At 42.0% G+C, this 22,336-nt stretch overlaps 1 protein-coding gene and 1 long non-coding RNA gene across 2 annotated transcripts; one reads left to right on the top strand and one right to left on the bottom strand.

Annotated features, from left to right (window-relative positions):
• Positions 1-5,954: 5,954 nt before the first annotated feature.
• Positions 5,955-6,206, bottom strand: LOC146713081 (uncharacterized). Its single transcript, XR_014919129.1, has 2 exons — positions 6,148-6,206; positions 5,955-6,112 (listed from the first exon to the last, which is right to left on the bottom strand). It is a non-coding gene; the product is annotated as an uncharacterized LOC146713081 (long non-coding RNA).
• A 1,948-nt stretch (positions 6,207-8,154) lies between these two features.
• On the top strand, positions 8,155-21,851 carry LOC146713080 (uncharacterized). Its single transcript, XM_085437446.1, has 9 exons — positions 8,155-8,258; positions 11,432-11,467; positions 11,621-11,884; positions 11,964-12,209; positions 12,296-12,454; positions 12,966-13,054; positions 17,065-17,149; positions 18,472-18,558; positions 21,799-21,851. Exons 1-9 carry the CDS (start codon positions 8,228-8,230, stop codon positions 21,840-21,842), a joined length of 1,041 nt encoding a protein of 346 aa, XP_085293572.1. The 5' UTR covers positions 8,155-8,227; the 3' UTR covers positions 21,843-21,851.
• The last annotated feature ends 485 nt before the right edge of the window (positions 21,852-22,336 follow it).

Below are 22,336 nucleotides of genomic sequence, written 5' to 3'. Positions count from 1 at the left end.
AATATAAACTCCAGATTTTATTATTAATGCAATGGTAATGATGACAATTATTTAACAATAGCAGTAAAATAATTTCCCTGCTCCACACTCCCTCTCACGACCTCTGGAACACCAGAGGTCGCAATACATTGTGGTTCAGCAGGCCTCGAGATCTCCAGGATCCTCGCCCCTCCTGTGGTCGCCGAGATCTTCTGCAAAGGAAACAAAACACCTTTTCTTGCATCTCCCTAACTTATCCTTTTTGGGACTCTTTAATCAAAAGCATGATCCTAATTATGCTCTTAACTTATTGACTTGTATTTATGTATATTCTTCAACGTTCCTCATCACTTTAAACTCTTTAAGCCCTGCTTTCACGTCCAGTTGCTCGCTCTACTTTCCCTTATCTGATCATCAACATCCTGTGCACAAATTGTCGCTGCTACAAGTTCCTCTACTCTAAAAGAAAACAACCACTTTAATCAATTAAGTTTAAGCATATAAGCAATTACTCCTGTATACATTTCATCATAGCTAAATGCTGCCTTGAAACAACTCCTATGTGTTAACTTCATTTTAACCTCACATTTCCTATGTTATAACCCATTTTGGTATAGCCTTTTTATTTCATTTGCTCCCTTTAATGTAACAATACCTTCTAATTCTAGTTTATCAGACCTAACCAAAATATATGCTTTCCTTCCTCTTTGGTCCTTCTTTAAGTTCAGTTAAAAGCTAAATGAATTTAAGGCCTTTTGCCTGGAATCAATACTGTCATGTGTGTTTCTTAACTCTGTGTCTGTAAGCGTGTGCAATCCTTCATGAACTCATATTATCCTCACAGTAGATTGGCTAATCATAGCGCTAGCCAAAGGCTCGTGACCCTCCAGAGACAAATTTGAGCCACAACTCCTTTAAAAGCACAAAATGCAATATGTATAAAAATCATTTCTACGTAGAAGCTCCCCCTTTATCCTAAAGATAAACCTATGTAATATCTGTATGTGTACGCCTACATTATAACCACTACTTCTAGAAATCAAAAAATCAAACCTGTTCTACTCCTTCAACCCTCACTAATTTTCCCTCTAAGATTTATTCACAGCTTTGAAAAACCGGCATTGTATCTTCTAAACAGGATTCAGTTCTGTCATGGTCCTGGGCCATGTTGGCCCAGCATTCTTGGTTCCTTGTATTTTCGCTCCTTATTTAGGCCAGGTTTTCTGAGGTGTCCTGTTGTGGTGTTCCCTAAGTGTTTTTTCCCTTTGTGACTCTTACCCCCTTGTGCCCCTCTGTGTATTTATGAGCTCTCGTCTCTCTTTGTGTTTATTCCATGTTTCCCCCAGCCTGTTATGTCTGTGTTCTCCCCGTGCTCTGGGTGTATTTAAGTTGTGTCTTCTGTTATGGTAGTTGCTGGTTTGTCTGTGTTGTTTCCCCTCGGTCTCCCTGCGTCTCGTTTCTGGTTTGTGTTATTAGCTTACCCAGTTTAGGTTTCCGGTTTCTTGTTTTTCCACCAGTGCTGTTTTGTGCCCACCGTTGTAAATAAATATTCACCTGCACCAGAGCTGCCGCCTTTTGGGTCCTTTTCTACAACTCCACACGGCTTGCCTCGCAAACCGTGACAAGTTCACTTTTAATCCTTTAACCTTAACTTAAAAATAACAGTTTCAGTTTTACCATATCCAAATGATCAAAAACCCAAAAGGTCCTAAAATGATCCTAAATTATTAAACAATTAAATTATTAAACCCTAAACCCCCCTTTATCTTGATACATTTCATGTGTCAAGATACTATACAAAACTTAAAAATGCTCAGTTTTCCTCACTCATGTTCCAATCTATATCATAAAATAAACTTAAAACAGAACAGTTATCAGTCATGTGTTTCTTCAATTAATGGTAACTGAGTTATATCAAAAAATATTTCCCCTTTAGCATTTGGCATCCTCCCAACAATATACTATAATCCCATAATCTAACCCCACTTAATAAAACAAAACAGAAATTTTCTCTGGTAAAAGCAAATTGTTTGTCCACATTTATTCACCCTCACTCACATTCAGTCACACATTCACTTACATGCAGTCACACCATGTATTTGCTGATAGTGGAGCTTCCCGCACGATCAGATACTCCACCCTCAGCAAAATGAGCTCAGTCATTTTTTATTTTCCATAGGAAAATATTTCTTTATGCTTTTGGACTGGATTGACTCGCATAAAATCCTTTTTACAGGGACTTACGACCTTGATCAGTCCCCACAGGTAGCTCTCCTCAGCCAATTGTAATCTGGAAAGCCCCCCTTGTATTTGCTCTTCCCGATAATTTTCAGCGCCGTTATTCACTGTTGCAGGCCTGCTTAAAACAGAAATGAAAAAATAGAGCTGATTGTTAGCTCATAAAAACAAAACAAAATCCCCTGACAGGTTTTCTTTAAGTGCACTGTTACAAAATAGTGGGCCCCTCCCAGACATGTCCATGTTTCCTAAAACTCCCTCTATTAAAAACAAAAATAACAACAACAACCTACCTGACAGAAACAACCCATCACCACAACAACCTTAAACACACAAGTCTTGCCACCACACAATTTCACCTCCTCAATACACCAAAAGTCTCATTAAACCCACTCAATTTGCACACAAAAATCACCCCCTTATGCTCTGTAACATACTTCAATTCAGCATAAAACATAACCCCCTTTGTCATATGGCTTCTTCTATTCCTCAATTACAAACACAAATGTATTTTATTAAACATTCACACCATTGTATCATTCATACAAAATAGCAAGCTGTTCTTCATTGCCTGTGTTTGTGTTCTTAGCCAGGTTTAATCAGTGTCTATGCATTGAACTCCATGAGCTTGTCTTGTCTTTATAAGTTTAATGCATTTTCTGTTTGTGTATGTGAATTTGCATATGTTGCTTTTGCAGTGTGTCAGACTCCTTCATAATTTTGCCTTTAAACAGTCAATTTTCTCCTCCCAAATTTACTAACCCAAATTCTGATTTCCTACCTTAAATAGCAGCATTCCTTGTCCTCAGCCAGAAGGTAGGGCTCCACTTGCCACTTTCCACCTCCACCTTAGCCCAGCGGCTTTACCCCTTGAGGTCCCATCCTCTTCACTTCATCTCACCAGTGAGTCGGAGCTCACCGGGACTGAGTGAGGCGAATAATCGTGACTGTGCCTGCCTTAGGTTGTCCCAGGGTTTCGAGGTGGGATCTTACCCGTCATGGGCTATCCAGCCTTCCATACTCGCCTGATACGGGGCCCAAGTGGGCAGGGGAGGGAACACACTGGCTCTGGGAATTAAAGGAATGTAAGCTGCTTCCTTCATTGCATCTTATATTAAACTATCTCACTTCTGACTCCTTCCTAGAATAATTTCACATATGGCACTTTGTGTATGTGTGTTTTCTATTCATTAATGTAATTGTCAGTTATTTTCTCTCCCGGTCAGGGAACCACATTATTTTCTCTCTTCATTTTACCTTCTTTTGTCTGTTTGTGACGTTCTACTTTAGTTCTACTAAACCTTGATGTAAAAACAATACTCCCTTATTTCACGCACACACTCTGCATTTTGCCTACGCACACACTTCTCTCTCAGACTTCCTCTGTTCACACATCACCTTGCACTCACTCTACTATCAACTTTCATAGTGTTATTATTATTTAGTATTTTGTACACCTCACACAGAATCATTCAAATCGAGTACTCACAGCATTCACATCACAACCTTCAACTTTCACTTTCGATCCTGCAAGACGCAGAGATGGACATCTCCTTCACCTAACATAAAACTAAATTACCATATCAACATACAATTACTGAAATTCAAACTCAAATACACCGTCTGTTTTAATAAAGTCAAAGAGTAAACAGGTGTACCAAGTGTATGTACTTATGTGTTTTAAACTGAAAGAAAAAGAAACTCAAACTCTTATAACATCACTCATGCCTCTCTCAAATTAAAAACACTTTCAAACTTTAAAACATCCTACTTTACATCACCAAAGAAATACCTCTCACACCTTTATTCATCATGTCAAAGCTTCTAGTCACCGCATTCACACACTTAAAGTGTGACCAGAGTTGAGGAATATAACTCAACACACTTTCCTAAGAGTATTTTAGACATGCTTGTCATAATCAAAAAGAGCAAGTAAAAAACAAACAAACAAAAAATTGAAACCTCCATTAATTCTCACCGCACACACAAGAAATTGAAAAAATAAACCCACCAGCAACTAATGCTGGAGAAAAGTTACTACTGAAAGTGATGTGTTAGTCTTAAGTATATACAGTGCACTCAATATATTTATATATCTACATCCAAACTCAGTCAATTACTATACATCCACTACGGCAACTCAAAACTTTATTTATAGTCCTCTAATAAACATAAATGGCATTTGAAACACACACTCAACAATGTTTGCAGCAGTATTTGTAAAACCAACTGTGGCTTAAACAGTTCACTGCTTACTCATTTGCATTTTCACTCACACACACACCGTCTAAAAATAGCAGCAGCATTGCCTCAGACTCCTTTCACACAGATCTTTTTATATTACAAAGACGTCTTATATTTACAACTACTGTCAGATCTGTCAGCTTTAGCGCCTAACCAATTTTGACAAATTTCAGTTAACGGTCTAACCGATAAAGTCCAACTTTTTTGTAATCAATTAACCAGTATCTGTCCAACAGTTTCTGGCCTCATCTCTAAAGTCCCTAACTCAATTTAAAAGTGTCCAACACCCAAGGTCCAACCTTTGCTGCCCAAAAAAGCGCAGATACCGTTCCAAACGGTAAGGAGACTCTAACTCCTAGTTATTCTGGAGTGCCCCAAGCTCCACAGTGACCAACTGACTATCCCTCTTCGAGGACAATGTCTAAGCGTCCTTGACATTGGCAAGCGTTACCTCTGAGCACTGCGCTTCCTACCAGTCCAACTGGCGTTCTTGAGTAATTTATAATACTTTGGAACAACAGTAAAACACCCAACAAAGTGTAAGACTGAAGCAGGTCCAACCTTATAACCAAAAAAATAAGCAAATTCCCTAACATACTAAAAACATTGAGCAGTCCAACTGCTTTTCCTTTTAGCGGTCCAACCGCATTAAATCCTTTCCAGCAGTCCAACTGCTTTAAATCCTCAGTACTGTCATGAGATTCTCATCAAAATCAAAACAGACATCCACCAGTAACTTCAGTGAGTAGACTTAAATTTTATCATTTCCAATTTGGCACACTTTGGAAATAATTCAACAGGTAGTGCCTTACCTTTTGGATAAGCCGGCTTATGCCCACTCACTTAGACCACTGGAATTCATGTCTGCCCGTCAGACCACCTAAGACCCCGGATTTCTCCGTCTAAACCTCCAACTCTCCCTCCTCAATAACCGGACGAGCCCCCAAAAAGAGCATGAGGGTGGGAATGGATGTTTGTATCTGTGTGTGCCTGTATTTCTGTGTCTATATGTCAGGTTGGGTATCAGACGCCACCTCTCTGGGGACATCTCAGGCCCTCCAAGGTTTGGAGGCCTATCTCCACCCACCACCACTTCCCTGCCAGTGGCGGACTCCCTCAGGTGTCGGTGCGTTGGTGGTTCTTTGTGTCTGGGGGTGGGCGTCCGGGTACACACCGGCTCACTCCTTGGCGGCCGCTTATCGGGGCTCGCTCGGGCCACTTCGGAGGTGGGGTGCCCCCGGCCTCTCGGCCTGGGACTCGGTCACTCAGGCACGGCTGGCTGCCGGCGGAGCTCACGGGCGCATCACTGCAACTCCCCCTGGCTTCTGCTCCGCGGCTGCTGAGTGAGCCCTCATCTGGGACTCTCCTCAGCTCTTACTGGAACAGTGGCGCGGCTGCCCCTCTGTTGGTCTTCCTTGGTCTCTTGTGTTCTGGGAGCCTCTGGATGTCTGGAGTCATTGATCTCCTCCATACCTGCAATGTTTTGGGGATCATTGTCATGCTGAAAAATGTATCTGCTGCCCATCAGACTCTTTCTAGATGGTATTACACGGGGATCAAAATCTATTGATACTTTTCTGTGTTCATAATTGCATCACCTCTAACAATTTCTCCAACACCACTGAAATGCAACTTCAAACCATGACAAAGCCTCGACTGCAGCCCTTAACGAGATGAGTTTTTAGCTGATACCTTATTTACAATCACATTGTTGTTGCATAAATAATATTTTATGCACTGACAAAGTGTCATTTTTGATAATTATTATATATTTAATTAAAGAAATTGATTAAATATGCAATTTTGTGACTGGCTGCAGGTAACAAAGTGCCTGTTGTCTGTTATCCATAGGCACAGAACTGGTTCCTCCCTTGAGTAAGGATTGTTTTTTTTATATTATTTTTTTATGGTTGAATAATTCATCAGTCAATGTTAAGTGTCCTAAAGAACACAAACAAGATTCCCTGTGTAAACTGGACTGGACTGAAAGTTATTGGAAACCTTTCATAACAAACAAACCAATGCAGAGATCCACAGTCACAGATAATTACAGACACTCAACCAAGTACAGAAACACTGTGTCATAATCTGGTTATTAATAATCTGCCTAATAATGTTCAGGATCCGTTTAGCAGCTATTACTGAGTAAGCTTTGTGGTAGATTTTATGAAATCAAAGAAAAATCTTCTCCAAGCAGCTACAGAGGGAGATCTGTCCTCTCTGATCTGTGAAGCTTTGACTTTTCCTTCCATTTACGAGACTTTGAAGTCTGTAACTTCTGTTTAAATATTGCTTGTTCATATATTGCTGTTTATTTATTTTTATTTCTGTTTATTTGTTTATTTTTAATAAAACGTTGCAAACATTGGTACTAGTTTTAATGTTTATTGATTGTTTATGTTGCTGTGAAATATGTTCTGACCTGTTGAACTCATGTTGGCACATTTTATGAGGTGAAATTAGTCGAGGAACACACACACACACACACACACACACACACACACACACACACACACACACACACACACACACACACACATGCGCCCGTTCAGCTATCTTAGTGAGGACCTTCATTGACATAATGGTTTCCCTAGTCCCTTACCCTAACCATTCAAAACGAATGCCTAACCCTAATCATTAGGAATTTTTTTATATTATTTTTATATACACATACCGCTCTTCCCGTTAACTCATAAGCTGAATATCTACACAGTAACTTAATACAAGGACCAGTCAATTAGAAGGCACGTCTACAGTATATACCAAAGAGGACCTTTGAGGGAAGGAGAAGAGGAGCAGAAAAAAGTTGATCGGGAGCTTTAAAGGAGAGTATGGATGATGATGACCCAGCGGCCCATAGGACTGTGCACCAAAATCTTTAACACAAGAGAACTAAATCAAACCCTCTTTATACCTAACCATAACCTAATTGAAACCCTGACTAAAAAAAACTAAATTTTGAGCCTCAAAAAGGCCTTCAAATTTGAGAGGATCGCGAGTGTGTCCTCACAAGTGAGTGTTGGTTCTCACAAGTATAGTAGAATGAATGCAGATTTCGGTCTTCACAAAGATAGCTAGACAGGAACACACACGATCTGACAGGAATACGAGATGATGAAAACTGATGACAGAGTGGAAATCTGCTTAGAAGCTGTGAATAAATTGAAGTGATGGTAAATGGTAAAATGGCCTGTTTTGGTATAGCGCTTTACTAGTCCCTAAGGACCCCAAAGCGCTTTACACAACCTGTCATCCACCCATTCACACACTGGTGATGGTAAGCTACATTGTAGCCACAGCTGCCCTGGAGCGCACTGACAGAGGCGAGACACATGACACTGCTCTTGTAAAATTTCACTCTGAACTAGATGTGAGTTCACACTTAAACATGGTGGAAACAAAACAAGGCAACAATTGTTTGTTGAACGGATGGTTTTCTTTTCTTAGGTGTGACCTTTGATCTTATAGAGTGGTGTGAGTGTTTGCCCCCCCTTTCCTGATTACCTACCATTTTTCACACGTAAATGTTTCAGATCATCAATTTAAATATTTGACAAAAATAACACAGTTACGGTGCAGAATGTCTGAGGTACCTCATCGCGTTAAAATTAACATGTTTGTAGTTTATAACTTGATTTTTTTAAAAGAATTTAGTCCCGACCTCTGTGTTTGAACCAATAGAAAGCTGGTGCTCAGAGGAAGAGGGCGGGCTTTACTTGGTGTCAGTGACAGAAATGAAAAAAAGCTCAAATGAGTGAGAAGGACGATGAAGGAAACATCTGTGCTGTGTCTGCTCTGTAAGTAGAATCTCTGTGTTTGTTTGAATTCTTGTACTTTGACTGTCTGCTCTCCTGATAACTGATGATGGAGGAGAAGACATGAAAAACAAATCAGGCTGAATTCAAGTTCAAACACCACAAGGACCAACTGCAGGTCTGAACTGACTCTTTATCTTTGCTCAGGAGTCGAGGAAACACAGCAGGCAGTGAAAAGATCAAATCATTCACTCATTATATCAACACAGCTGCACAGTGGACACATGACTACACTGTGGTATATGTAAATGTTGTTAACATATTTTAAATAAGTCTCTTAATAACACATTAAAACATAGTATGCTTAATTCTAACTTCATTTTAGTATAGTATTGAAGTGTTTAAAAAATGTCCTCCATAGTGGACATTTGTAGTCATTTCCTCCAGTTTGTTCTGTTTTTTAAATGACTAGAAAAGGAGTACTTTTTAGAAGCAGAAAAAAATTTATTGCAGTTTGATGAGGGAAACCCAGATCTTGAGTTGTCTGATGAAGAAGATCATAGGGAATAAGCTCTTGAAGAAGAAAGAAGGAGGAGCATCAGGGATGGTACTCAGACCTGAACTTGCTGTCATTAAGTGGTTGGACAACAAGCCAGTTGTCATGGCATCCTCTGTCTATGGCAATCAACCTCAGGACAGACGCACAAGATGGTCTAAGAAAAACAAAGGTCCATGTGCCAAAGCCACTGGCAATTGCTGAGTACACTACCAATACGTGGACCTTGTTGCCAAATGTTGAGTTTCTACAGGATGGTCTCTCGCACTCAGAAATTGACAGTATGTGCAGTTCTCTACTTTTTGATCTGGCAATCACCAACTCGTGGCTTCAGTATAGCAGTGACTATTTGTGGAAGAAACCACTACAAACTTCTCCTTGGTGAAGAGTTGAAGCAAATGTTTGCCATCAAAGTTCATTTTTACACGTTTGGCCTTCCAATGTCCTCTGCAGTGGACATGTGATATCTTTTTTTTTCCCAAAAAATAATTTCAGTCTTCTAATTAAATCAAACAATGAGGGATTTAAAATTTTTTTTGATTGGACAACATTTTTTTTCCTGGTAGTCAGGAGGATATACAGTGGGGCAAAAAAGTATTTAGTCAGCCACCGATTGTGCAAGTTCCCCCACTTAAAATGATGACAGAGGTCAGTAATTTGCACCAGAGGTACACTTCAACTGTGAGAGACAGAATGTGGAAAAAAAAATCCATGAATTCACATGGTAGGATTTGTAAAGAATTTATTCGTAAATTAGGGTGGAAAATAAGTATTTGGTCACCTCAAACAAGGAAAATCTCTGGCTCTCACAGACCTGTAACGTCTTCTGTAAGAAGCTTTTCTGTCCCCCACTCGTTACCTGTATGAATGGCACCTGTTTGAACTCATCATCTGTATAAAAGACACCTGTCCACAGCCTCAAACAGTCAGACTCCAAACTCCGCCATGGCCAAGACCAAAGAGCTTTCGAAGGACACCAGGAAAAGTATTGTAGACCTGCACCAGACTGGGAAGAGTGAATCTACAATAGGCAAGCAGCTTGGTGTGAAAAAATCAACTGTGGGAGCAATCATCAGAAAATGGAAGACATACAAGACCACTGATAATCTCCCTCGATCTGGGGCTCCATGCAAGATCTCATCCCGTGGGGTCAAAATGATCATGAGAACGGTGAGCAAAGATCCCAGAACCACACGGGGGGACCTGGTGAATGACCTGCAGAGAGCTGGGACCAAAGTAACAAAGGTCACCATCAGTAACATACTACAACGGCAGGGAATCAAATCCCGCAGTGCCAGACGTGTTCCGCTGCTGAAGCCAGTGCATGTCCAGGCCCGTCTGAAGTTTGCCAGAGAGCACATGGATGATACAGCAGAGGATTGGGAGAATGTCATGTGGTCAGATGAAACCAAAGTAGAACTTTTTGGTATAAACTCAACTCGTCGTGTTTGGAAGAAGAAGAATACTGAGTTGCATCCCAAGAACACCATACCTACTGTGAAGCATGGGGGTGGAAACATCATGCTATGGGGCTGTTTTTCTGCCAAGGGGACAGGACGACTGATCCGTGTTAAGGACAGAATGAATGGGGCCATGTATCGTGAGATTTTGAGCCAAAACCTGCTTCCATCAGTGAGAACTTTGAAGATGAAACGAGGCTGGGTCTTCCAACATGACAATGATCCAAAACACACCGCCCGGGCAACAAAGGAGTGGCTCCGTAAGAAGCATTTGAAAGTCCTGGAGTGGCCTAGCCAGTCTCCAGACCTCAACCCCATAGAAAATCTGTGGCGGGAGTTGAAAGTCCGTGTTGCTCGGCGACATCACTGCTCTCGAGAAGATCTGCATGGAGGAATGGGCCAAAATACCAGCTACTGTGTGTGCAAACCTGGTAAAGACCTATAGTAAACGTTTGACCTCTGTTATTGCCAACAAAGGTTATGTTACAAAGTATTGAGTTGTATTTTTGTTATTGACCAAATACTTATTTTCCACCCTGATTTACGAATAAATTCTTTACAAATCCTACCATGTGGATTCATGGATTTTTTTTTCACATTCTGTCTCTCACAGTTGAAGTGTACCTCTGGTGCAAATTACTGACCTCTGTCATCATTTTAAGTGGGGGAACTTGCACAATCGGTCGCTGACTAAATACTTTTTTGCCCCACTGTATATATCTATAGATAGATACATACATACATACATACACATACATAATAGTAATAATAATATTACACTAGAATGTGAGCTACCTCATGAATCCAAAAATAAATAATAAAAAAATAAATCATGACAAACACAAAACTCAAAATACCTTGCCAACGACACAGGAACCACAATACTGTGTAGGTTTCCTTGACATTCAAAAGACATGTTTGGTTAAATGGTGATTCTAAAATGGCTAAAATGGGTGTGAATGATGGTCTTCACTAGACTGACAAGCTGTACACACCCTGTGACAGCTGGAATTGATGAATGGCAGCTTTTTAGGTTTGCACATTTTTCAAGCTTTTATTCGAACTTTATTGAAACATGTTGCTGGCTTTAAATTGAAAATGAGCAGATATTTCAGAGAGTTACAAGTGTTTGTCAGCTGTTTGTGTGGAGTTGTTCTTTATGTTCACCTCAAATCAACCTGAGTGTCATTTCTTTTTAGTTCTGATCTCACTGCTGAGCTGCACAACAAACCAAGGTCAGTAACCTTCTTCTGTCACAGTTTAAACCTGAGAAATGCTCACTGATATGACCTGATTGGGTTCATGTTTGCAGAAACTCTCTTTTTGCTTTTTGAAAGAAAAAAAAAAACTCTTAACAGATCATCAGTTTTTCCTTTTAACCCTCACAGCTCGTCTGACTGTGAGTCCCAGCAGCTCTCAGTTCTTTGAAGGAGTCTTTGTGTCTCTGAGCTGTGAGGAGGACGACAGCTCTGCTGGATGGACTCTGAGGAGAAACACAAGCAAACAACAGAGGTCTCAGTGCAGAGATGGGTGGGGAAAACCAGCTAATTCTTCATGTGACATGAGCTATATTTTCCATTCTGACAGTGGAGTTTACTGGTGTGAGTCCAGAGAGGGTCCCATCAGTAACATGGTTAACCTGACAGTCACTGGTAAGCTGAGTGTGTGGAGTTAGTGTTGATGAAGCTGTGTGTAAATGGATGAAATGCTGTAGTTTGTCTCTGTGTTGAGGTGGATCAGTGATCCTGCAGAGTCCTGTCCTCCCTGTGATGGAGGGAGATGACGTCACTCTGCTCTGTAAAACAAAGACCACTCCCTCCAACCTCCCAGCTGCTTTCTATAAAGATGGCTCCCTCATCAGGAAGCAGCCTACAGGTCACATGACCATCCAGCATGTTTCCAGGTCTGATGAAGGCCTCTACAAGTGTGACATCAGCGGTCATGGAGAGTCTCCATCCAGCTGGATCACTGTCACAGGTGACACACTCACCTGTCTGTGTTTCTGCAGCTTTCAACATTCACAATGTGACGACAACTTAATAACTGTGTTTGCTTTGTTTTAGGGGAACACACCACCACACCTCCACCTACATCCACCTCTCCTCCTGGTTCCTATCTTCTTCCTGCATTGTCATGTGTTGGATCAGTCTGTGTTGTTGTTCTACTGGTGTTACTGGTTCTGCTGGTGAGACGATGTGTTCACAGGAAACCTGAAGGTGAGAGTTATAAAACTGCATTTCAGATGTGTGGTTATGATAATCTACATATGTTATCATTTATACATTTAAATACACTCTTATTTATTTTTATATATGTTTTTTCTCCATTACAATTTATCCGTCACATTTCTACAAATTACACATGTAGGGGAGGCCGGGGATAGTTGTAATGTGGGTCAGTTGTAACTAGAGATTGACCGATCCGATATTACGTATCGGTATCGGTCCGATAGTGACCTAAATTACTGGATCGGATATCGGAGAGAAATAAAAAATGTAATCCGATCCATTAAATATCAAAAATTACATCTGAATTTTACATGTGTGGTTCGGTTTTAGGGAATGATCTAGGCAGTTATTACATTTGTTTTGTATTTACACTTCAAGTCTCCGCAAGTAACTTTGTTTCACATTACAAATTTAGAATTTCTTTCACCGTTTATTTCGATTAAAGGTTCAAATAGAGAATTTGTATTGAGTTCTTTTGCTGTTAGCTTTGGGTCATTTGAAAGAGGTAAAGCTCCAGGAGAGGACATCCTAGAAGACATCATATACAGCATTGTTAAGATGTCACAACAACAGCAACAGATAAACAAAGCAGAGGCAATATTGTGTTTATGGTTTTTTTTTTTGTTTAGATGAACTGATTAAACTGTGTCTTTATAAAATTAAATACTAGCATGCAAACAAAATTTAAAAAAGTAGAATTCCACTTGAAGTCCTGAAATGGAGATTTTGTACATGCAGTAAAGTTATGTCTCCCTGTATTCATATAGAAATCAACTTCAAAATAACTTAATGTAACACATTTCTGCTGCGTGGTTCAACCTGCTTGTGTTGAGTGTGGTGAACAAGGACCGAAAATGCAAACACAGAAAGTGAAGGGGAGTTGAGCAAAAGGCGAGCCTTTTATTGAACTGATGAGTTGGCAAAACAGAAATGGGAAAGTCAACAAAGTAATTAAAACTCAATGTGCCTGGGTGGGTCCGGGATGGGCGTGAGGTTCTGGGGGTGCTCCGTCTCTGGGCTGGGGCCCTGGCCGGGCCTCGGGGGCTTGGGTCCTGGTTGGTGTGTTGCCGGGGTTGTGGGCGGGTGGGTGCATGGGGGCCCAGCCCTGGCGCAGGGTGCCGCCGGTGCGTCGAGCCACCTGGGGGGCTCTTCAACTGGTGGGGGAGATTGTCACATCTTGCAGGAGCTTTCCTCTCCTCAGGAGCTCTCTCTGCAGGAGGGGGAGATACAGGAGAGGTGGAAGAAGATCTCAGCCTGGGCGTTTATTGTCTTATGTAGTCTGGAAGATGAGTGGATGGTGGGGTGGGTGCAGTTTTCTCTGTGGTGGGGTTGGGTGAACTGTCCCGGGCTCTGTGGGGCCGGGGGGCGCTGCTGCACTGGGCCCCGGTCTGGATAGGCCTGGGCCCCCTTTCCCTGGCGGGTCGCGGAGTATGGGGGTGCCTACTGGGGTCAGTGGAGGAGCTGGCCCTGGGGAGGGGTCACTTGCCCCTCCCTTCCTTCCCTCCCCATCTCCAGCTGCCTCCCTCTTCCCGCTCCACCAAAACCACCCACACATGCAGGGCCTTGGAGTAGGGGTATGTCACCAGGGTGCAGAGGAGGCTACCCCCCCGTCCCCCCCCGTTCCCCCCCCTCCCCCCGTCCCCCCCCCCCCCCCCCCCCCATCCCCTTCTGGCTGCCTGTGCCTCAATTTTATCCCACAACTTAGACATTCACATTACTCACACTGTCATTACACATACATATAGGATCTTGGGGGTGGGCACGATACACGGAGTCCAAAGTACCATCAGGGTGTACACCTCGCCCCTGGCGTCGTTGCCCACCTCTCAATTTTAAATACACGTAGACATTGAGGGCTAGCAGGAGGGACCATGCGCTTACCTGCTGCTCTCTGGCAGGTAGCTCCATGCCCTCCTGGGTTTTAATTGCACCTTAGAACACACATGCATCAACACTACAATGAGCGGGTGGAGGGAGATTTGGAGTCTTCTCTCACCCCCATTCTCTGCGACCTGCTGGAGCGGGGGGGCTAGGAGGAGGAGTTGGCCGTCCGACTGCGGTCTGGAGTGTGGGGCCTCCCTGCTGCTGCGGAGTCGGGGCGGTCTGCCTCTCCCCACCGCAGGGAAAAGGGTAACACCACCTGGGTCTGGGTGCAGTTCCCCCTCCAGGGGCAAGGGTACCTAGACCCGGTTCGTAGAGTACGCTTGGGGAGTGTGATCGTGTATACAGCGTCTCTTTATGTCTGTCTCCACGTTGGTTGAGTGTGGAGTGAGTGCATATGAGAGCATGAGGGTGGGAATGGATGTTTGTATCTGTGTGTGCCTGTATTTCTGTGTCTATATGTCAGGTTGGGTATCAGACGCCACCTCTCTGGGGACATCTCAGGCCCTCCAAGGTTTGGAGGCCTATCTCCACCCACCACCACTTCCCTGCCAGTGGCGGACTCCCTCAGGTGTCGGTGCGTTGGTGGTTCTTTGTGTCTGGGGGTGGGCGTCCGGGTACACACCGGCTCACTCCTTGGCGGCCGCTTATCGGGGCTCGCTCGGGCCACTTCGGAGGTGGGGTGCCCCCGGCCTCTCGGCCTGGGACTCGGTCACTCAGGCACGGCTGGCTGCCGGTGGAGCTCACGGGCGCATCACTGCAACTCCCCCTGGCTTCTGCTCCGCGGCTGCTGAGTGAGCCATCATCTGGGACTCTCCTCAGCTCTTACTGGAACAGTGGCGCGGCTGCCCCTCTGTTGGTCTTCCTTGGTCTCTTGTGTTCTGGGAGCCTCTGGATGTCTGGAGTCATTGATCTCCTCCATACCTGCTTGATACCATAAAGGACAGGGCTGTGGCTCCCCACACTCCCTAGCAGATCGTTACATGGAGAAACCTTTGGAATGCAAGCATGCTGATCCACACAGGTATGCACACAGGTGTACACATGGGTATTCACAGACGTGGACTACAGCTTTCTTGGCTGCTGCCTCAAAGCACATTGTGCGCTGTCTATCTTGCGTGCTGCACAATATCGTTTATTATTTAGTATCTACTGATATCTACTGCTAGCTAGTTTATTGTGATGGTGCCGTTTTTTTTTATTATGTTGCTCTTTGCTGTTTGCTTTCTCGTCTGTTTTTTTTCTCCATACAGGTGACCCAGGAGTTTTGTTTGTTTTTTTTTTGTTTTCTCTTCCCCCCCTTCTCACCGTCTCTTCTCCCCTTTGGTTTTCTTTCTCTCCCTCTCTTTCTTTGATTCTTTCTCCCTGTCCTATCCCCCAGTCATGTCTGTCCCATTTGTAGCAACTAAAAATAAAATAAATTCATAATTATAATAAAGGTCAATCAAATGGACCAATATGGCAAGGCCATGATGATCCACTTGGTAAAATAAATCCGCTTGGCATCTTTCTTGGCCTTAAGACAACAATTCTGATGGCTATAGATCCAAACGGGACACAAAAAAAAAAAGAAAAAAAAACCCTCAATGTGCCTAGGAGACACTGGGAGATGTAAAAGAATGACCATAACAGTGTGATATGGCAACAACAAGCAGGAAGAGAGCAAAATAAATAGAATGCAGGAAAATCAGGACACAGAGGAAACACCTGGGAACAAATTGAGACACAGGTGAACAGAATCTAATGGCACACATGAGACAAAAGATTAGCAAATAAAACTGGAAACTGATACTAAAACCTATGAACTGGACACAAACCTACACACTAGACACAAACCAATGGTAAGCACACATGGACTTGGAGAGAGTGGACAGAAAAGGGAACTACAGTCAACTACCTGTGAACAGCTGAAATCCATGAATATTTGAGACCCTAAATTCTCTTATAACTGCCCATTTAAATACTTTAAAAACCTTCTTATCATGCTTAAGCTCTTTGGCAGAAGCCTTTAGGAGGCATCTGACAGCATGATAAAAAAGATTAAGAATGAGACAGGTACACATGCAGTGAAACACTCAAACAGCAGGGGTCTATGAGGTGAACTGCAGAGATGCAGGATCCCACAAAAAATCTAGGGGGTACAGTCAATCAAGGGCAATAAATAACATGAAAACAATTATTAAATTATATAAGGGATGAGAACTTCATGACGCATGTGAGAGGTGGTCAGAAGTGTAAAAATGTGTGCTATTGTGAACAAGAAACATATAGTTTTTTTTATTTTTACATTTTTATTTTTTTCTCGTTTTTTTATTGGGCAAAGAGAAGTTTGTGTATTGACTGTTGTTCTGTGTGGTGGATTGTGTACTTGTGGTCTGCGGTTAACTGAAGCTAACAGCTCTGCAGTCATACAGCATCCTGTATGAGATTTTTAAAAAAGTTGAACAAAAAGGTGTCCCGTCACCTTAGATGGTGTGATATTTAGGTGTTGAATTTAAAAACAGAACAAGAAATTATTAATAACTGGATGAAGTTAAATTACTTAAATTGTTAATAATTTTAGTTTTTATGGCCTCACATGATGACCACATACATCCATTCTATTGATGAGCAGTGAGGTTGTAAACATAACTTTGACTTTTAATTTGTGTTGCTTGAAAGCTTTTTTCTGCCTGCACTGATGTCCTGTGTGTGTTTTACTGTGTAGAGACTGATCCAACTAATTTGTCTACTCAGCAGTGAGAACTGAAGACGTCAGTTATGGACAAATCATCATCAACGACAAGAAAAACAGATCAAAGCCGAGAGGTAAGCTGCTCTTCTTTGTCTCCATCATGATTCTCCTCTTGGACAGAAGTTGAGGGTTTAAGTTAGGTTGTAGGATAACACGAAAATGCTAATGCAGTGATGGTCAGTAGCTCTAATAAACAAACAAACAAACAAAAAATCACGGAAGGTTAAAAATGTGTGAACTAGCATGAAAGCAATCCTGTTGGACTTGGAGGTCTATAAGTTTAAAAATGATAAAAATGAATTAGCCATCCAGCTAAATGAATGAATTAACAGTACTTCATAGAATTTAAAACATCCTGTGATGACAAACTAAAGTGTAAACAATGTATTTTCGGTATTCACACCTTCCACACCCTGATGAATGGGGAATAAGAACACTTCATTCACATGGAAAAGTTCAATTTTCCATTGCCGGGATTCATTCATGGACAGGAAAGCTAGTTTTCACATGTAAACAAGTCATTCAGTATTTGTGTCTTGTGCACCTCTTATCTTATTCTTGTCAGAAACACTTTAAAATGTTTTGTTTTTATTGCTGTGCTGGTCTGACAAAAGTAAAGAAACAGAGTTGATACAGTGCAGCTAATAAAAAACTTGACTAAAGCACCCAACCTATCTCTATCCAAAGTCAAAACCAGGAAGAAGCGCTGACATGGCTCTCTGCAGCTTTCACTTGATTTAAGCCGATGCCATATGATGATATAAGACTGTTTTCTTAGTGCCACATTTGGTTTTAACTTAATGGTGTTCACACAGGTCCACCTTAAATGGATCAGATGTGAGGTTGGTTGTAACTTTTGGCCATGCCATAACTCAACATGTGAGCAAAATGCCCAGATGTGTCTGCTGTCTTGCTTAGGCACAAGCATAAGTTGTTAGCAGGGTGAACATTGTTAGAATTAAATTAATTAAATGTCTGAAGAAAGAGACTGAAGAGACCAAATGTCCTTTAACAAGTTCTGTATGTTTAACCACAGCAGTTATTTCCTGTTGTTGATTCTAGCGTAATGCTGAAGGGGCTTCTCACCACTGTGAGTTCTGGTTTGGCAATGGGAGTGTTCATGCTGTGAGAACTTGTTTGTTTGGTGCTCTGTGGTGAAGTGTGTCAGACTGCACTGAGATGAAGGTGCAATCTCTGTGGTTGTGCACCTTCGTCTTCACTCAAACAGCTACAAGTTCAATGCAATTAATTCTAGTTTCTCAGCAGAGGTGTAAAGAAGAAAAAAACTGTGAAAACCTGCAGCTAGTTGCAGAAGATCTAACTTAATCTCTTCATAATTAAAATTAAAAAAATATTGTCTGAACTAAACTATAATTTGTGTGTGTTTTTCCTTCAGAGCGTGATCCAGCTGTAATCTACTCAGCAGTGAGAACTGAAGAAATAAGTTATGGACAAATAGCTGTTACACCAAAGAGGAAAAGAGGTACAGCTGCTCTTCATGTTCAACTTTGGGCAGAGACAAGTGTTTCTGGTCCGCGTGCTAAGCTAACCACATCATTTCTCAAGCTTAGGACATCAAACACTTTTATCGTCATCAAAATGTAAATAAAGTCAAACTTTATTGTTATCTCTGCTATACACAGTACACTATACAGAGAGACGAGACGACGAGGTTCCAGTTACATTCAGTGCAAAAGATCAAACAACGAAAAACAAACAAACAGCTAGAGCAAGAACAAGAATAAATATATAGACTGGGGTAAGGGGAGCATATACACTTAGAGGTAAAGGGTCAATAATATTCTAAATATTTATTTGATTCTCTGTTAAATTTGTAATTTTGCTTATTTACAAAGAAATGTTTTTTTATGTTTTCATTTTAATGGAGAACGACAGAATATTAACCAAATAAATAAATAAAAGACACATTAATTAAAGCTACAAATTGATATCATTGAGGGAATAAGTATTAGACCCCAATTAAAACTTGATTTAGTACTAAAGGGGTGGCCAACTCCAGGCCTCTAGGGCCGGTGTCCTGCAGGTTTTAGATATCATTACCAGGCCTCTGGAGAACTTCAAGAAATGTTGAGGAGGTAATTTAGCCAGGCAGCACGGTGTTCTCCCTGTGTTTGCGTGGGTTCTCCCCGGGTACTCAGGCTTCCTCTCACAGTCCAAAGACATGCAGTAGTGGGGATAGGTTAATTGGTCTATCTAAATTGCCCATTGGTGTGAATGTGAGTGTGAATGGTTGTCTGTGTCTCTATGCAAGCCCTGCAACAGACTGGCGACCTGTCCAGGGTGTACCCCACCTCTCGCCCTATATGACAGCTATGACAGGGATAGGCTCCAGCGCCTCCCGCGACCCTGGAAAGGATAATCGGAAGCAGATGAATGGTTGGTAATTTAGCCAATTGAATCAGCTCTGTTGGATCAAGGACACCTCTAAAACCTGCAGGACACAGGCCCTGTAGGGCTGGAGTTGGCCATGACTGTAGTACTTGGTGGAGAAGTCCTTGTTGGTAAGGACAATACTAAGACATTTCTTGTAGTTGGTCACCACATTTCAGGAGGGATTTTGGCCCATTCATCTTTACTGAAACTCTCTAAATCCTTTAGGTTTCTTGGCTTCACCTCAAACCTCAATAGATATTTTGTAGGACTGAGGTCAGGAGACTGGCTCAGCTGCTTCCTCTTTGTTTCCCTTGTTGAATGTTTTGGGTCATTGGCATACTACAAGACCCATCCATGACCCTTCATCAATGTTCTGATGGAGGAAAAGAGGTTCTCTTCCAAGTTTTTTCTGTACATGGTACCATCCATCCTTAATGAGGTGAAGTTGTCCTGTACCCTTAGCAGAAACACAGGCAAAAATCCCAATGCTACCACCTCCATAGTTAACTGTGGGATGGTGTTCTTTGGACATACTCAACATTTTTCTTCCTCCAAACAGTGGATCGAGTTAACACTGAGTTGAGCTTCCAAATTAATTTAGGTTTCATCTGACCACAGCACTTTCTCCCAAGCCTTCTTTGAATCATGTCAGTGTTCACTGGTAAACTTAAGACAGCCTGTACATAGGACTTTTTGAACAGGGGAACCTTGTGGGTGCTGAAAAGGTCGACAAATTATGACATAGCATGTTACCAATGTTGTTCTTGGTGACTTTGGTACCAACTGCCTTCAGATCATTAACAAGCTACTCCTGTGTGGGCTGATCCACCATCTTTTCTCATGATCATATTTACCCCATGAAGCAAGATTGTGCATGGACCTCCAAACAGAGGGCGATTGATGTTCCTTATATTTAACTTTGAGTTTTGCAAAGCTTGTCTGGAAATAAGCAGAAGTGTTTTATGTTAAATATGGAGATTGTGTATCTATTATCCTGTCCTGTTGAGTGGAAGCAGACAGTTTCCTATTCAGTTGTGGCATAAATTATAGCCAAACAAACCAATAGCAATGGTTCTCAATCCATATACTTCCTTCAGAGCATTGGCTGTAGCAAGCCCCATGCACTATGCCAGCTGTCCCCAACCCCCGGGCCTCAGACCGGTACCGGTCCGTGAGTCGTTTGGTACCGGGCCGCGAGAGTTGAGGCTCAGGTGTGAAATGTATAGTTTTCAGGGTTTTTATTGGTTTTCAGCGTTATTTTGTTATCGTTTTTATCATTTACTCGGTTTTCCTGGGTCTTTTCACCTGTGTTATGAATAAATTTTCTTTTGTTCGGTACCGGTACTAGTTTTATTTTGTTGTATTTATCCGCGACACCTTAAAGGCCGATCCGTGAAAATATTGTCGGGCATAAACCGGTCCGTGGCGCAAAAAGGGTTGGGGACCGCTGCACTATGCAATACTAACTACTGCATTTCCACATTATGACAATTTAACACACACTAACTGGCTGCAATAAATCTGCTGATGTTGCTGTGTCTGGATGTTCTTTTAAATCTATCTGCAGCTTCTGTCTCAGTAGAAGCTTTTTTTGGTCACCATAGATACTGTCTCATCATATGAAGCTCACAGTACCTGTGGTGTACCACAAAGTTCAATTTTAAAACAATTTACTGGGTCAAAATTTACACACCCACGCCTCACTTCACTGCACTACTGCTCACCTTTACTCTCTGAAACCTCACTGCTCTCTCACCCAGTGAACATGTCACATAGACAGAGAGAGAGAGAGAGAGACAGACAGAGACAGAGACAGAGAGAGAGGCTTATTTGTCTTATTTGTCAGTAGAAGAGGTGAGGTATACCTTTGAAAGATATCCAGTCTATCACAGGCTGTTTTTTCTGAGTATGAAATGTGGCTAAATCTTGCAGCAAAATCACATGACAGCAAGTAAATATGTATCCAGCAAACAAATCCTAGTTTATGAAATCTCCACCCAGTAATGAACAGAATCAATATTATACAGTTCCTGGTTTTATGTTTTTTCTGTGAGATCGTGGAAAACAGCAAAAGATTTGACTTGTAGTGTCGCTGAATATAGTTGATGCAAATGTTTCAGCTCTGTGGGTTCCAGGTTTGACATTTTACATATTTTAAGATGCAGCTACAGTGTGGGCGATACAGAAGCTCTGTCAGTTGTGTCTGAGCTGGTTTCCAGTAAAGTTTGAACTGTGTGACACAGAGAGGTGGAGATTAAAGCCTTGATTGAACTACAAATCTTGTAATGATGTCTCCTGTTGTTTGAACTGTGTGTGTGTTTGTGTTCAGACTTTAAACCAGAGCCAGACGGCATCTACTCTTTACTGAAGTAGTCCACCAGTGGTTGGACTGGTGGACTGCCAGCTGCCAGCTGCTGGTCTCTAACTGGTCCTCCCAGCACCTCAGACCAGAGGACATCCACATGTTCAAAATATTTTTTAACATATTTTATTTGTTTTTCTCACTTATTTAGACTCATATTATTCAAAAAAAATGCTATGGCAAGTCTTCTGACTGACGCGCAAGCGAGAGCACATAGCCCCTATACTCGCCTCACACTGACTGCCGATACGTTTCTGAATTGATTTTAAGATCTTGACGCTGTTTTTTAAAACATTGCATGCACTAGCCCCTATATATCTTTCTGATCTTCTAAATTGGTATACTCCGGTGAGATCTTTGAGGTCTGCGGACCAAATGCTTCTAGCTGTCCCCAGGTCTACTTTAAAACACAGAGATCGGGCTTTTGCTGTGACTGCGCCGAAACTGTGCAATAAACTGCCTTCACATATCAGGACCTCTCCAACACGGATACTTTTAAAACTCA

The sequence above is a fragment of the Copadichromis virginalis genome, linkage group LG3 (assembly GCF_057382275.1).
Source record: "Copadichromis virginalis isolate Kocher_CV1m ecotype Utaka linkage group LG3, C_Virginalis_male_GT1.1, whole genome shotgun sequence".
In the NCBI taxonomy this organism is placed as follows: domain Eukaryota; kingdom Metazoa; phylum Chordata; class Actinopteri; order Cichliformes; family Cichlidae; genus Copadichromis; species Copadichromis virginalis.
Note: the sequence above shows the minus strand (reverse complement) of the source record. Positions and strands in the feature narration are given on the sequence as shown.